The sequence below is a fragment of the Lemur catta genome, chromosome 1 (genome assembly GCF_020740605.2).
Source record: "Lemur catta isolate mLemCat1 chromosome 1, mLemCat1.pri, whole genome shotgun sequence".
In the NCBI taxonomy this organism is placed as follows: domain Eukaryota; kingdom Metazoa; phylum Chordata; class Mammalia; order Primates; family Lemuridae; genus Lemur; species Lemur catta.
The window spans coordinates 68873567-68890780 of record NC_059128.1 but is presented as its reverse complement, the minus strand read 5'-3'; the positions used below and the strand labels follow the sequence as shown (position 1 = coordinate 68890780).

Genomic DNA, 17214 nt, shown 5'->3' with positions numbered 1-17214 from the left:
TATTTTTTAACATTGGCTAAATGGTTGTATACATATTTTTCTAAACTATCAGTGTTACAATTTACTTGGATCAGTGCTAATAAACATTACTGAAATGTACAGGAGTAAGCTGTTCCTACTATAGTCAGCTGTTGCTTTTTTTTCTTAAAAGATGAAACAAAAGATTGATCAAGAGATAAAAATAGCAGACTTGAAACTCATGCCACATATGATATGACAAATGGGGGTGTGCCAGCTGCTACAAGGAGCTCACAGAAGCTGTGTATATTTTATAAATATCTTTTAAAGTATTTGATTTCAAAGTTTCTCAAATATCGCACTAGTCAACAGCTGCATTAACATTTAAAAGAAAAGCACTGCATTTTGTGTCACTGAAACACAAAACTTTTAACTGAATCCTTCCATATCAACTTATATTTTCAAGAAATTGTTAGGTCCCACTACCTAAGAAAAAGAAAGTCATGTTATTTTCATTTAGTTCAAATTACAAAAGTGAGGTGGGCATGGTTGCTCACATCTGTAATCCCAGCACAGAGGACTGCTTAAGCCCAGAAGTTCGAGGATAAAGTAAATTATGATTGTGCCACTGCACTCTAGCCAGGGTGACAAAGTGACATCCTGTCTCAAAAAAACAAACAAAAAACAAATTACAAAAGTATGTTGTTTGTCTAAACAAATCTTAAGATATACGGTATAATACTAATCTAAAACATTAGCTACCCTCTTGAAGATTACACCAAGCACATGTCAATTATTATAATCACTATAGCTTTTATTATTTAATTCCAAACTTACATAAATGTTTAAATGACTGATGAAATTTATAGAAAATAACTGTAGTTTTCATAAATAATTTTATCAATGTATGGTTTATAAATACCATTTAAAAGTCATCAGAAACTTCTGAAGTAAACTTTTATTTCATATATTGAAGATTTGTAGAATGAAGTCATTGTACTCATTAATTACATGGAGCCTGCCAAAATAGAAATGACTGATTCAATTGTTAGACTAAGGCTACTAAGCCAACAATAACATGGCCCTGAATCAGTATTATCAGACATTCTTAAAAGCCTAACATGTTAAGTTTGTTTCAAATGCTATACTTGTAATTATCTTTAAAAAACTAATTTTATCTTTACTTTAAAAAACTCATAAATGACAAAACCAAGGAAAAAAATCAGAAAATATTTCAATTTTTAAAAATTATTAATTAGAAGGGTACTAACAATTTTCTGTGGATCTGTTTTGCTGTTAATTGGCTTATCAAGTATAAATCCAAAAACAAACTGTATCAGGCTAAAATCACCAATAATTTCATGAATAGTATAGAGAATAAAATTTTATTGGTAGTTCTTTTATTTATTTTTTATTTCAGCATAATATTGGGATGTGAAAGTTTAGGTTACTATATTGCCCTTGCTCCCTCCTCCCTCCTGCTAGTTCTTTTTTTTTTTTTTTTTTTTTTTTTAGAACAAAACAGGTTTATTTGGATTTGGGACTCTGAGCAGTTCTGTCTCTACTGTCTGACCTCCTCCTGCCACGACTCCTGGAGCTAGATGAGCTCCGGCTCCGGCTCCGGCCCCTTTTTCCTCCTCTATTTCGTGAACTGCGCCTCTCACGACTCTCTGACACGTGTTTGTGAGATTTCTTCCCCCTGTGACGACTACTCCTTTTCCTCTCAGAGTCCCCATTTCTCGTGTCGCGGTGGTCTGGGCTGGGGCTCCTCCTCCTCCTCCTCAGCCTGCCGTGGTAGTCGCCATGGTGGCCCATCCTCTGTCTCCTCTCCAAGTTCTGACCAAACGAGGAGCTAGTCTGATCTGGAGACAGGTACTTGTCTCTATTAGCTTCCCAAAATTCATTATTGGGGTTTCTGAACACGTGAAGAAAGTTGCAGTGTTTTCCTCTTGGACACTGTTGTATTTCAAATAAACCACAGATTGCCATTTTCCAGCGGGTCACCGGGCAGAATTCGCACTGAAGCTGCCGCCCTGCATACCAGCGCCCATTAAACAGAGACAGGGCTGCCTGGCATTCCTCTTCCGACTCGTACTGCACATACACGTTACCCCTCAGGTGAGGCTCCAAGTTGCAGCTGACCTTGAACTGAATCACTTTCCCCACATGCTTAAACTCGGGGAGCACGTCATCGTAGAAATCCAGGAACTGCTGGTAGGTTTCCTCTTCGCTGTACTCCAGGCTTGCGTCGGGGTCGTAGTCGTCTCTCCTGCACTGCTCCATTCCAAATGTCGTAAACATGCTTTTAATAAGAAGCGTGGGGCTCGATGCTGGGAAACTGTGTTTACGTGAACACCTATCTCCAAATCTGCAAGCTCCTGTTTTACTGTAGAAAGGACAATTAGCTCGATCCTTCTCCATTATTTTTAAATCCATGGGTGGTTCTGGGTTTTGCCATGTAGCACCATTTCCCAACTCACTTTCAGCCTGATCCACCATCTTCTGCACGGCTTCCTCTCTTTCTTTCTTCTCCTGTAGTTTCTGCTCCTCCTCTTCTCTCTCTTTTCTCTGCTGTTCTTCCCATTCTTCCTTTAACTTTCTCCCTTGCTCTTCCTGCCGTTTCTTAGCTGCCTCTTCCTTTTCCTTCTTTGTTCTGAATTCTTCTTGTGCCTTCTGCTCCCTCAGCAACCACTCCTCATGCAACTTTTGCCTCTCCCTCTCCAACAATTCCTCTTCTTCCGGTTGTTGTTCTTCAGTGAAAGCGTCCTCCTCCTCCTTCTGTGAGAGTCCTGAGTCTCTCAATCGAGCGAGTTCCTGCCGACGTTTCTTTCGTTTTTCCTTCTTCAGGCCGGCCCGGTACTTTTTGTGGCTCGGTTTCTCGCAAAACACCACACGCCCGGGCGCCGCCATCTCAGCAGCGCGGCTGCTCCTCCCCTCCCCCCGCCCCCCGCTTCCCCCCTCCCCCTCCCCCCAGGATGCGGCCCCTGCTGGTTCTTTTTTTTTTTTTTTATTGAGACAGAGTCTCACTCTGTTGCCCAGGCTAGAGTGCCGTGAAGTCAGCCTAGCTCACAGCAACCTCAAACTCCTGGGCTCAAGCAATCCTCCTGCCCCAGCCTCCCGAGTAGCTGGGACTACAGGCATGCACCACAGTGCCCAGCTAATTTTCCTATATATTTTTAGCTGTCCGTATAATTTCTTTCTATTTTTAGTAGAGACGGGTCTGGCTCTTGCTCAGGCTGGTCTCGAACCCCTGTGCTCTCTCAAACAATCCGCCTGCCTCGGCCTCCCAGAGTGCTAGGATTACAGGCGTGAGCCATGGCCCGGCCTACTAGTTCTTTTAAACAGACATTTAAATGCTTCTTTGTAAAAGCATGTCAATGTAAAGTGTGATCTTACAGGTGACAAAGGCTAAAGAATTCCACCCAGTTAGTAGTGTAAAGACATTAATATGCTATAGGAGAATGATCACTTAAGTCATTAGTGCACCCATTAGTCCCTCTCCCTTTATTCCACATAAAGATATATTGATAATAATCTTTATGGTTGATTATCACAACTATTTAGGCACAATATTCAGATTTTTTCCCCTTCCAGATTTTTTAATATATATGAGAGTGTATGTGGGTATATATATTTAAAATGACTACCTATACCTACCTCAGGTCTTATTATTCACCATTAATTTTTTCTCCATTTCTAGCATTAAGTGACTTTCCTAAAGCACAGAGTGCAATTATTAGTTTTTAATTAAGAACATAGAATCTAAAGAACAATATTTAGGTAGGAGAGAAAATTATTATTAGAAGTGCCTCAATTAAATAAATTCTTTGTAGAAAGTGTTGTAAGAGAGAATCAGGTTATCAGGAATTGATTTTTTGGACAGGGTTGAATCTTAAAAATCAACTCTTGGTGGTTCTCCATTGACTCAATATTCATAGTATTGCTTAATGTTATGCCAATTTTATACATAGGAATTGAGCTACTACTTATTTAAAAAATTATATTTGATGGCTAAACATATCATAAGTTGCAATTTTGTTCCCAAATACTTAGGATCATTTAAACAAATCTGCGTTTGTTTTCAAAATACATACATTATATTGCTTTTCCTTATAAGTCCTCTTGCTGACATTTAAAAAAATAGATAATGATTAGAAATGGTCAAAGAAAACAGAATCCTGTATTAAGAATGTTTCAAAAGTAATTCTCAATTTTTGGGGAGCCTCTTCCAATTTCTCAAAAAAAAAAAATTGCTCAGAATGTATAGCTTTAATAGGCAAAAATTTTTCCAGTTACCTTCAAGCTTTCCCAGTGTATGGAAAGCAGAAAACAATATACCAAGTATCAGCATGTAGAATATAAATCCATTCGGATTAAAAATATACAAACACTTAGAAGAAAATCTGGAAGGACAGACACAGTGGTTCCCTCTGGGTAGATGACAGTATTGGTGTTTAATTTTCTTTTTGTTAGTCTATTTCCAGAAATAAGTTTGTACTACTTTTGTAATTTTAAAAAGGCGCTTATAAGGAAAAAAACACTATATCGTACGATTGTCAATCATTTTTAGATAAAAGCAGAAGAGAAAACACTCAAGGGATACCCTTAATTCTAAGAAAATTCTAAGAAAACTACATGAAAATGTCTTAATTTTTACTTTATATATGGCCCTCACTTGCACAGATCTTATGTGGAATGTAGAAACCATAAGACAGAAAAACAAACAACCTTTAAGGATTAAACACATCTTAGCTAAAGTTTTATTTTGTTGTAGCATTTATAAACCAATTATAAACATTTATAAACCAATTTCCTAAAACAAAGAAGATGAAAACTGGAAATTCTTATTCTAGAATCACTCATTTTTAGCTGCCATGCTATCACAAATACATCTGGATTACTAAATTATTTTCTCATACAATGTATGCGCAAAGACACCACACCCTTGCCTCATTCAATAAGGATTAAATGCTGAACACCTGCCAGGCTTTGTGCTAGAGGACATGGTTTCTGGTCTCATAGAGCTATCAATCTAGTTGGGAAGACCGATAATAAGCAGTTACAAAACACTGATCAGTAGTGGTAAGAAAAGAACAGGGCTGAACAGAGTATATGGCAGAGAACTCTAACAGCCAAAGAGGCTGCAGAGAGGGCTTTCCAGAGGAATTTTGTTAAATTGAGAACTGAAGGTTAAGAAAGTGATAACTGGGTGAATTTGGGGGAGAAGAGTGTTCAGGAAAACAGAGAATTTGCAAAGGATGTATAATCTTTCTCAGAAATTGAGCCAAACTCATTTTGGTTGGTGGGGTGGTATCAAGATTATAAACCATACTTTTTAGACTTTCTCCTAAGAGGCCTTAAAGGAGTGACATGGCAGGATTAGTGCTTTATAAATTACTCCGGAGTAGCATGTATGAAAAATGGGTTGGAGGGATGCAGGACTAATGCCAGAGAGACCAGTAAGGAGGCTGCTGGAATAATGGAGGCAACTCCCTGGATTAAGGGCAGGAGAAGTGGAGAGAGGTAGAAAGATAAGGTAGAAAGATCAACAGGATTTGACGAGTGACTCAGAGATGATTCAAAAATGATTCAGAGGCTTACAGCTTGACAATTGCTGATATTAGAGCTACTCAGTGAGAATGGAAAAGCAGGGCTCAGGAGGACTTTGTAGTACTTTTTATAAATATTTTGCTCATGTATAGGCATTGGGAGTAAAGTGGATAAAGGAGAGTAGAGGTGTAGAATGAGGTCAATTCTGGATATATTGAATTTAGGATATCAAAAAGATATCCTAATGGGTACTTCCAGTAGACAATTGAATATACAATTTCAGAGCTAAGAGTAAGGTAGATATGTATTTGAGAATGATGAACATATAATTCAATGTTTGCCTTTTAAAAAAATCATTCTATTTGGTCAACCACAAAATGGCTTCCCTTCTACCCTCAAAGTGAGAACAATTAATGTAGATAGTAAAGGAAGCCATAGGAATAAATGACGTTTCTCAAGGAAATGGCAGAGTGAGAAGAGGAGGGCCCTTAAAACAGAAACTTATAGAACACCAATGCTAACAGACAGGCAGAGGATCCTTCAAAAGAGGCAAGAGAGGTGGCCACAAAGCCAGGGGAAGTATGCCAGAGAAACTGAGTCTAGAATGGAAAGCATTCAAGGAAACACAAATATGCTGACAAACTATACAAAGTTTTAGGGTAAAATCTTTTCACTTGAAATAAATTACACTGATATGACTTGAGATTTTTAACTGGGAATACCCTCTCTATAGCCTAAGAATCATTGAGGAAAGAACTAAAAAGTAAGTTGAGTCCGGGCGCAGTGGCTCATGCCTGTAATCCTAGCACTCTGGGAGGCCAAGGTGGGCGGATTGTTTGAGCTCAGAAGTTCGAGACCAGCCTGAGCGAGAGCGAGACCCCGTCTCTACTAAAAAAATAGAAAGAAATTATCTGGACAACTATATAGAAAAAATTAGCCGGGCATGGTGGCGCATGCCTGTAGTCCCAGCTACTTGGGAGGCTGAGACAGGAGGATTGCTTGAGCCCAGGAATTTGAGGTTGCTGTGAGCTAGGCTGATGCCACAGCACTCTAGCCCAGCAACAGAGTGAGACTCTGTCTCAAAAAAAAAAAAAAAAAAAAAAAGTAAGTTGGTTTCTCCCCTTTACTGATTTCTTACCACCTATTCTAAGTAGGGGAAAAGGTATTTGGACTGCTAAGGAGAAAGAAGCCTCTTCCAAACCCCTTGTAAGCTTTAGAACTTGCCTATAAGAAAGGTATCATCAATTCTTATGTCTCCTGCTGTTGTTGAGGCAAGATACAGTTGTACAGAGGAACTGGCAAGTGTACTGCAGGGCAAAAGAAAGGTAAGGTAGGTCCTCATTTACCTGTTTAAATAATTTTAAACAAAGGGCTAATGAATTTTTTCATCTTTTTAAAATAATAGTGGAAGTAGAAAAGTAAATGAATGCTAAAACTCTAGTCCTGACTCCTGGAAGGTGAGGTCTAATTCCAATCCAGGCTTCATTTTGTAGGTTTGGTTGATAAATGCAATACAGTAATTCTGGAAGCAAGTAATTCTGGCAATTCAGTGTCTCCCAGTACTCTTATGACAACTCTGTTACCCTAGAAAATACTTTGGATTAACTCTCCCAAGCTTTGGTGTAAATTCAGTGTTACAACAGTCCTGTCCAGGTCCAGGACATAAAAAAAAAAAAAAAAAAATCCTGGTTTAAATCTGAATGAATATAAAGAATACTGTAAAGCTTAAGAATAACACTAGTTCCAGTGTATTTAAGAGCTTAATTCTTATCTGGATTCCTGGCATCTCCCATCTGAAAACAACTTAGTTCAGAGAGTAATAATTCTGTACATAAAGCAATAATATATAACAAGCTTTGCTGTGAAAAATACATTGGCAGCTGTGGACTGCCCTTTCATTCAATTACTGCTAGACAGGAATGATTTTTTTTGTGTGTTTTATGACTAATTATAGCCTGTAAGAGAAAATATTGTGGTGTATACTATGTTGTATTTGTAGTTGTACTTAATTTTTATTGAAGTTTGATTTTAGAAGATACTTTTAAGTCAATAATTTGACCCAAAGAAAATTATGATGATGATAGTATTTTAAATATATTACTTCAAATACAGCATTGGAAAATGTACTCAGTATACTAGGTTTATGTTAGGCAGTATTTACTTTTATTATTATAGTTGGTGCTGTTACTGAATCAATCAAGCTATATTACAAATTAGAAGCATACAATGTTCAGGGATGAACTTTTTATTCTATACTCCTGTTACAGAATAAAAAAGGAGGAGGTATAGTGTGCCACAAAGTTTTATGACAATTGTCATAGCTAGAAGAATTAGAAATCAAGAGACAAAGAATATAGGAGTAAATACCTACCAACATATGCCCAGCAATACTATTTCCATCTAAGGTAATCCAGAAAATAAAAGTCTAGATTGAAAGATAAGAATTAGTGTATCCAAATGGACCACTCCAGTTGAGTCAGCTGCTTATAATTCTAATTTTTTTCTTTAAATAAACAAAGGCAACTGATATTACCATCTTATTCTTAAATAAGAATAAAGATAACTGGGAATGACTAATGAAATATTAACTTAAATCTTGCTTTTTCAGACTTCTTGATTAACTTAAGTAACTAAGTTATTTAAATATGATCTCTATTAGCAATCAATAACTAATAATCATCACTCCAATTAGTTATCCATTTGTTGTTAAGTGTATCAACAACTTGGCAAAATACAGAAATGTTTTACGTTTGAGAAAACTACTGATTCAAAAGCCAGAAATCTAGCTTTGAATCCACACTACCTTGTTTAAGGTTAGGATATGACATGTACCAAGTACATTTAGAGGCATTAGGATTTAATTTCTCAGTGGCCCTTAGAGTTGAGTACTGATATTTATGATTTCCCAAAATGGATATAGATACTTATATCTAATTCTTACATCTCAGGATTCATGTAAATAATTGGTGCCAACTATCTTTGAAATTACTGCCAGAAGATTAATTTTAATAACCCTGATAATACTTGTTTCCTAACTTTTAACCCCTTATTCCGATCATGATCACTCTTTACATAATTAATTCACTTTATCCCTAGTAGAAGGAAATTATTTGATTAAAACCCTCTATTGCCTCAATAAACTACCTTCCCCTAAACTTGCAAAGTTAGCAAAGTCAAGTACAGAAAACCTAAGAAGGTAGAAGAGCTACAAGGGCATGGAGACTTTGGGTATAGTCCCTTAGTTCTGTATACTGCTTAGCAGCACAGCAACAAATGAACAATGACAGACAGAGATTGTTTTAATCTAGGTCAATACAACAGCCAAAATACTTTGCAAACACTTTCTTTAACTCTTTCTGGGAATCAATGTGTTCGAATCAGTGTTCGAATTAAAATCCTGTAGCATGAGAAGAGCTTAATAGCAACAGTAGTGTTTGATGATATTTATTTATCTAACATCTCTTATCCAAGAACCTTAAAATCATCTAATACTCATCACAACTCAATAACTGAGAGAGGTAGGTACTAAGGTAAACTGCAAAAGCCAAAGAACAGAAATTAGGAGTGTGTGCTACTGAATAATCTTTATAAGCTAAAAACTCTGCTGCCTTACAGCTCTGAGTATATAAAGTGGAGTGTTATCTACTCACCTTCAACAAACCTAAATTTAGGCATAAGAAGTCAGTGTTACCAGGATGATACTTTTTATACTTAATTTCTAATGAAGTTTGATTTATTGAATTGAAGTTTAATTTTTGATATAGTTTAAGTCAATGATCTGACCCAGAGAAAAATACAGAAAATATCTGACCCAGTATTATTTGATACAGGTCAAACTAAAAATTATACAGTATTTTAGATATCTTATTTTGAATATATTATTTTAAATATTAGATTTAAAGTATACAGGACCACATATACCAATTATTTGAGTAACCATTCCATTTGAGGTAAAGGGTTTATGCTAAGCTATACACACCATCTTCCTTATGACTGAAAGCTGAATTTGTGAGACTGATACCTGAGGGGAGGTACAATCTGTAGCCATAATATCATTTTGTGTGTAAAGTTAATGAACCTATGAAAAGATAAAACTTCTGTCCTTAGCTTCATTAGCACTATACTCCAACCAAGTTAACCAGTTTAAACTGTTAGATAAAGAAATAGGAACAAAGAAGGGTTATATTTCATCATCTTAAGGTTTCAGAGATGATGTAGGTTTATGATTCAAATTCCCATGTTCTGAAAGATGACTTTTTAAATAACTCACCTCTCAAATCACAGAAATGCAGTAATCTGACATTATTCTAATCTAAAGATTTAAGAAAATAACCAATTACTACCATTCATGTTCACTGTGAGGAATACATAGCTATATGAAATATAGCTATATAAAAATAGAACTCAGTGAAAGGAACATTTTTAAAGCAAGAAATATGCTTTTGAGATTCTTATCAGTAGTTACTAAAAGGGTACATGCTAAAGATTTACATTCAAGTGCTTGAAGGAATACTGCAGAGAAATTCAATCACTAAAAATCTTTGCTCAGATGCCTGTCAGGCATATCAAAGATGAGATGATGTATGAACCACCAGTAGTGGTATTAAACCCCAATCACTTTCAAATGAAGTAAGATTTAGAGCTGTTAAGACATTTCAGAATTGGGTTCATTGACACTAAAAATGGTATTTTAAGAAAAACCTCATACAGTCTGCTGGTATGTCACACTAACCATTAGAAGAGGTAGTGATGTAAAGTGTTGGAATTTAAAATACAAGGTCACATTAACTGTAAACAAGTCTAAAGCATTGTATGTAACTCTTTAAACATATGTAGTGAAAAAGAATTAGAATTCATATAAAAATCAGAATTAAAAAAGCAAAAAATAGAAATATTTAGTGAATTTACTCAAACGAAAAGTTTAAATGATACAGAAATGAAACATATTAGAAATCTATATACAATAAAAAGTGAATATAAATTAGCCAGGTCCATGGACATATCCAGTTAAACATTCATACATATTCACCTTTTTCTTTAGATAGGGATGACACATACATGTGACATGATGATTCTGGGAAAAAAATCTGAGATACTAAAAATATTCTCAAGTTTTAAAAATGGTGTGGAATATGTTTCAACAACATTCTACATGAATGTAAACCCCTGATTTAATTCCATGATTTTATCATTCCAGAAGCATGGTTGGTTTTAATTTTTTAAACAGATATTGGTATCATAACACATTGGCTTATTAATAATTAAGGTATTTTGCATACACAGTATCTCAGTGTGGACAAAAATTCTTAATATTGATTTCTGCTATGATGTTTTTAACTTTCAGTCTTTTCAACATAAGAAAATAGCTGCACACATTTATGTGCTTTTTTATAAAACACAATCTTAAAAAAAGTGAATGATGATTGGTCTTTGCCGTTCCAAGGAGTAAGTCCTGTCTTATTTTTTCACATAGTATAAATTATATTCTTGTGCAGGATTGCATTAAGACCCAGTAGCTCTTAAACAATGTTACCGAATAACCATATAAATCCCAAATGGAGCAAAGGTGAACAATCTTCATAGTGCACTTTCACCTCATTGAAGTTGAAGCTGCTCCTTTCGGATATTTTTCCACTTCAATGTGAAGTAGATTGTTAGGGTTTTATTAGTGGTTTCAATACGTGGCTTTTTAAAAGGAAAAATGGTTTTGATTTCTTCCATAGTTCACAGTTCTCGGAGGAGACCTTTTTTTGTAAATCATAGTCCAGGGATGTTTTGAACAACCAAGTGGTCTTTAGTAGATGAAATCTCTCAATGCAACTGTAATAAATAAGCATCTACATCCTTAAAGGATAAAACAGAAACAGTTTATTAGTCAGTAAAGTAAATACACATATGCATAGCCCATTTTCTTTTCCCTTTTTGTTGCTTGATTTGCCTTACTTTCCCTTTGTGATCTTTTGAGGGTAAAAGATGTGTCTTACTCAGTTGTTGTTTTTTTAATCTCCATTTGTTCAGCACAGGGCCTAGAGCACATAGCATGTGATCAATAAATGTTTGCTAAGTGCTGAGTGAATATTTTGGTTCCTGTGCTCAAACAACTCTGCTTTCATAGCCAACATTCACAGCAGTTCTATCAGTGCTATATAAACTCAACGTCAGCTTGATAGCCTAATTTCTTCTCTCAAAAAATTACAAATTAATTGAGGGTTCAATATTGTAAAAGAGATTTTATCATAGCTTATGAAACTTCACATTGAACTTTTAATCACTCAATATTGTTCTCAATAATAAACAGTACTTCAAGGTCATTTTCACAATAAAGGTTCTTCCTTTGTAAAAAATTATAATTGAAAGCAAATTGCTAAGGAAACAATCATTTTTCAGTTCTACTATCCAGAATACAAGACCCCTCTAGAACAAGGTAACATGTAATGTATGCTCCAAAAACCTAAACAACAAAATATTTCCATGAAAAACATTTCTGTTTTTAAGATTTTTATCATTAAGAATTCCATGGAGTAAAATCATACAATGGTAACACACTTGATGTATCATTTTGCTTCTTTTTTTGAAGGAATCCAAGAAGAACTTTACAAGTAAGTCCATGACATAAATCCCCTTATTTAGAATATATTTTTTTAAATCAAAGAAGGCTTTCATATTCCTGGCTAATGCCCATTTATGATAGCAGTATGCTCAGTAATAGGGTGAAAATATTTCTTAACAATTTTTTTCCTGCCATTATATTTAAGTTACCAATGTCTTCAGGAATGTAAATACTAAAATCCAAACTAGCAATATACCTTTTCCTTTAAGATACAAGTAAGTCAATAAAGACTAATGTCAAATTTATTCTGTGATTTAAACAGTTTATGTTCTCAAAAAGCATGACATTAGCAAAAGCAAAATAAAAATTAATACTCCAGAACCAGCTGATTGTGTTTCTCATTCCTTGTTTCCTGAGTTTCTCATTTTCTTGTTTTCTGATGCTATCCTTAATAGATTCTTAACTTTTGTCTAAATATTTTTCTCTGACTTAAACCCTCATTAAATATCCTTGCACAGCATTTCTGTGGCTATATATGAAACACGTTCAATGGCTAATACCTGTGCTTCCTGCCCAGGTCACAGCCATACCCAGAGGACCTTAAGCATTTCCACATATGAAATTGACTTTAGACTTCATTAGAACAGTACCAAAAAATTCATTTACAAATGTATAATACTAATATATTTTTTCTAATTTTCAATGTATGATTTTTAAGCTTAAATATAGATTACCTTAGCTATATTACCAGTATATCCTGGAACCAAAGTAAGATGGTTTTCCTGTTCCCATAATCCACTTAATTGTTGTTTTAAAATCTGAATATTTCTAGGAGAAAAAAGAAAAATGAGAAAGCAAATATAGTAGGATATGGACTTTGGTAGTAAATATATTTAATGAAACAGTTTTGAAATTTTCAAGTATATATCAGGAGAAAACTATGCTAAAGTCAAGCAACTGTTTAAAATAATACATGTCAATCATGAAAATGAAAGGTTACCTAGTTGTCAAAGCAGGTAAGAAAACAACTAGGCATTTGAAGCATTTGTACAACCTGTTCTTGGGTATGAAGTGGAAAATTCTGAAAGCCTAGGAAGAAAGTTATGAACTTTCATGAGATTGTTGGGAGATTTCTGCGTGTGGCAACACGATCATCTGGCTACTCTGGTAGAAAACTCACACATTTTCCCATCAAGGCAATACTCAAACTATGGTTATTACAGTTTTTAGAATTATAATCATCAACATTGGACACTAAGTTAATGTTCAGGTAGCCAAAGACCCTGGAGGATGCTTCTATTCCTTATTCCACTAAGGGCATCTCTTTTCCCCTCCATTACTCATATAATGGATATAAGGGTTAGACCACTGTTGTGCTTTTTCCTCCTAAAATGAAGGGAATAATTCTGCCAGAAGAAGAGATACAGAGGGTTAGTTGGCTCTGGAATTTAACTTCCATGTGTGACTTTCACAAATGAACAATATCTCAAGGTAATATCTCTAAAAATGAAGAGAATAAATATTATATACTGATGATCATGGAATAAAATTATTACCTAATTGAATCAAGCTGCTTTTCTGAGGAAAATTTCAGTATGAGTTTATCTTTAAAGGTATACTCACCCATCATTTATAATTTCTGTTTTGGATGATAGTTCTGACCACCACCTTTTTATGACTGCTTGAAGCCAGTTTAAACCAACTATTACATATCTGAAATGACATTTTGTTACAAAATTCAAGTGTTTTCATCTAAGAAATCTTTACAAAAGATGATCTTCTCTCTCTCCCCCAAAATACATATAAATATTGATCTTTCCCCTTTTAAAAATTTATTTCACTACTTTCATGATTTATTTCATGTAACTCGTTTACAGATGCTTTTGTAACTGTTCTTTAGTCACTTCATATTCTTTTCCTAATGTCTGTAAGAAAAGCTCTTTAAAATATGAAACCATGTATGTCTCATGGAGCCCAGTCTATCATTATGTACTCACAAAGCACAAAATCAAGGATGCTGAAAAAGAAAAATGAATCAAGATTCAGATTAGTACTTACTCTTCAAATTTGCTTTTAAGTAGAGACTTTACTAGAGGCAACAAGTCTACACAGCAGCCAAGTGAGATATATTGTTTTTCTTCCTGTAAACTAATATAAAGAAAATACTAAGTTATAAAAATATGAACAGGCCATAATTTGACCTTCTTTAAACTGACTTTTTTTCTGAAAAATACTGTTTTTACCTATTAGTGAGCACAGGAAGGCAATCTACCACAACTCCAAGATCTTCTATCCTGCAAGTACAAAAAGAATAGCATTGCTCAGAGAACTGATTATTTCATATTTGCTTTCCTATTTATAATCTTCACACTGCTTTTGAGAAATTCATTAATCTAACAAATAATTTCGGTGTCTATGATGAGTCAAGTGCTGGGGATACAGCAGTGAACAAAGAGATAGGACCTGCATTTCAGCGTGTGAGTGTAGGTGTGTTGATGGAGCAGAGACAGACAAACAAATAAACAAGTAAAATATATAGAGTAGATTGATGATAAGTGATATGGAGAAAACTAAACAGCAACGGGAGATAGGGAATGAGGAAATAAGTATTTTTAAATAAGGTGGTCAAGGAAGGCCTCAACTAAGGTAACATTTGATAGACTTGAATATAATGAGGAAGGTTATGCTTAAAATTCCCACTCAAAGGGGATTTTTATTTTATTTTTTTATGTAAAATACTTTATTACATATTTATTGTAAAAGGAGGAGAAACCAGTGAAGTATTAAAATGTAGCAAGAGAAGTGATTCTCAAATGTGGTTTATATACCAGCAGCATCAGCATGACCTGGGAACTTGTTAGAAATGCAAATTCTTGCCAGGAGCGGTGGCTCACGCCTGTAATCCTAGCACTCTGGGAGGCCAAGGCGGGTGGACCGCTCGAGGCCAGGAGTTCGAGACCAGACTGAGCAAGAGCGAGACCCCGTCTCTACTCAAAATATCGAGACCAGCCTGAGCAAGAGTGAGACCCCGTCTCTACTCAAAATAGAAACAAATTAGCTGGCCAACTAAAATATATATATAGAAAAAAATTAGCTGAGCATGGTGGCACATGCCTGTAGTCCCAGCTACTCAGAAGGCTGAGGCAGTAGGATCCTTTAAGCCCAGGATTCTGAGGCTGCTGTGAGCCAGGCCGACGCCACGGCACTCACTCTAGCCAGGGCAACAAAGCGACACTCTGTCTCAAAAAAAAAAAAAAAAAAAAAAAAGAAATGCAAATTCTTGCACCCCATTCCAGAATTTTTAGAACTGGAATGTGGGGATGGGGCTCTGAAATCTGTTGTAAGCAGTCTTGCAAGCAATTTTGGTCTGCTCAAAGGTTTGAAAATCACTGACATATGGAGTAAAATAGAAATTTTTATGAATAGAACTCACATACCACTCAGCACAATATGCAGGTCAGGAAGACTGCTAGCCATTTATATGTTTTTCTATTTAATTTTTTTTTTTGACCTTTTTTTTTTTTTTTTATTTCAGCTCATCATGGGGATACATAAGTTTAGGTCATATACGTTGTCCATGTCCTGCCCATCCCCCCGAGTCAGAGTCCCAAGCGCGTCCGTTCTCATTCTCCAGACAGTGCGCCTGGCACTCATCATGTAGTCATACCTCCATCCCCTCCCCCCCCCACCTCCCCGGGTCTGCACCTTCAAGCATGACCATTCCCCAGAGGGTGTGCAATGCACTCGTCATGTAGGCATACACCCATCCCCTCCCCCCACCCCCCATCCCAGTCTGATATCCAATTGGTATCGTTCCCCGATGTACATTTAGGTGATGATCAGGGAAACCAGTTTTCTGGTGAGTACATGTGATGCTTGTTTTTCCATTCTTTGGATACTTCACTTAGTATAATGGGTTCCAGCTCTCTCCAGGAGAACCAAAGAGAGGTCGTATCATCGTTATTTCTTATAGCTGAGTAGTACTCCATGGTATACATATACCACAGTTTACTAATCCATTCATGGATTGATGGGTACTTGGGTTGTTTCCACATCTTTGCGATTGTGAATTGTGCTGCTATAAACATTCGGGTACAGCTGTCTTTGTTAAAGAATGACTTTTGTTCTTCTGGGTATATGCCCAATAGTGGGATTGCTGGATCAAATGGTAGGTCTACTTGAATCTGTTTAAGGTATCTCCATATTGCTTTCCATAGGGGTTGCACTAGTTTGCATTCCCACCAGCAGTGTATAAGTGTTCCTGTCTCTCCGCATCCACGCCAACATGTGTTGTTTTGGGATTTTTTGATAAAGGCCATTCTCACCGGAGTTAAGTGGTATCTCATTGTGGTTTTGATTTGCATTTCTCAAAGGGGATTTTTAAAAGGTTAGTTTTCCTATATCAGTATCTCTTAGTTTTACAGATAAGAATCTTAGTCAGAAAAGATAATACCTTTACTCAATCTGATAAAACAGAGGGTTTTCTGTATTTTGGTTACTCTTAGACTAGTGATGGATATAATTTAAACTATATTGTCTCTATTGAAGCTAAATGCAAGAAGTTTAAAATTTTAGCCAGTAATAACATAAAAAAGAAGAGGCACTTCTAATATCACACGAAAATTACTTTTATTGAACAAACAACATACAAGGTCACACTTACCTCACCAAATAAGCTACAAGTTCACTTATACTTCTCTTTCTCCAGAAAGTTAAAGCTACATTCAATCTCAAATTCCTACTGAACAAAACTTGAGCCATTGTTTCATGGTCCTGAGAAACCTGAAAGGCAATAATCTAATTTGTTAAGAAGCACACTGAAACAGGATATGAAACTATTTTTTTCATAAATCATTCAACTATGTAGTTTTCAATTATGCACATGTGACTCCTTTACTGGCCCACAAAAAGGAATATCATAGTTGAACATATTAAACAAATGATCAGGCTGGGCACGGTGGCTCATGCCTATAATCCTAGCACTCTGGGAGGCCGAGGAGGGTGGATCATTTGAGCTCAGCAGTTTGAGACCAGCCTGAGCAAGAGCCAGACCCTGTCTCTACTAAAAATAGAAAGAAATTAGCTGAACAACTAAAAATATATAGAAAAATTTAGCTGAGCATGGTGGTGCATGCCTGTAATTCCAGCTACTCGGG

General features: G+C 35.7%; 2 protein-coding genes across 2 annotated transcripts in view; both read right to left on the bottom strand.

Moving 5' to 3' along the window:
* Positions 1–1229: 1229 nt before the first annotated feature.
* On the bottom strand, positions 1230–2892 carry LOC123621746 (U2 small nuclear ribonucleoprotein auxiliary factor 35 kDa subunit-related protein 2-like). Its single transcript, XM_045527647.1, has one exon. It carries the CDS (start codon positions 2866–2868, stop codon positions 1486–1488), a length of 1383 nt encoding a protein of 460 aa, XP_045383603.1. The 5' UTR covers positions 2869–2892; the 3' UTR covers positions 1230–1485.
* Positions 2893–9677: 6785 nt separating this feature from the next.
* The window catches only part of KATNBL1 (katanin regulatory subunit B1 like 1), a 46304-nt gene continuing 38767 nt past the window's right edge, over positions 9678–17214 (bottom strand). Inside the window, exons 5-10 of the mRNA XM_045527636.1 lie at positions 16722–16840; positions 14302–14352; positions 14117–14206; positions 13682–13771; positions 12793–12886; positions 9678–11352 (exon numbers count right to left, since the gene is read on the bottom strand). Of these exons, the coding sequence (XP_045383592.1) occupies positions 11320–11352; positions 12793–12886; positions 13682–13771; positions 14117–14206; positions 14302–14352; positions 16722–16840 (477 nt within the window). The 3' untranslated portion in view covers positions 9678–11319. The remainder of the gene's footprint in view (positions 11353–12792; positions 12887–13681; positions 13772–14116; positions 14207–14301; positions 14353–16721; positions 16841–17214) is intronic.

Excerpts from the sequence above, each read along its gene's own strand:
- LOC123621746 (XM_045527647.1), bottom strand. The coding sequence starts at position 2,868 with ATGGCGGCGCCCGGGCGTGTGGTGTTTTGCGAGAAACCGAGCCACAAA.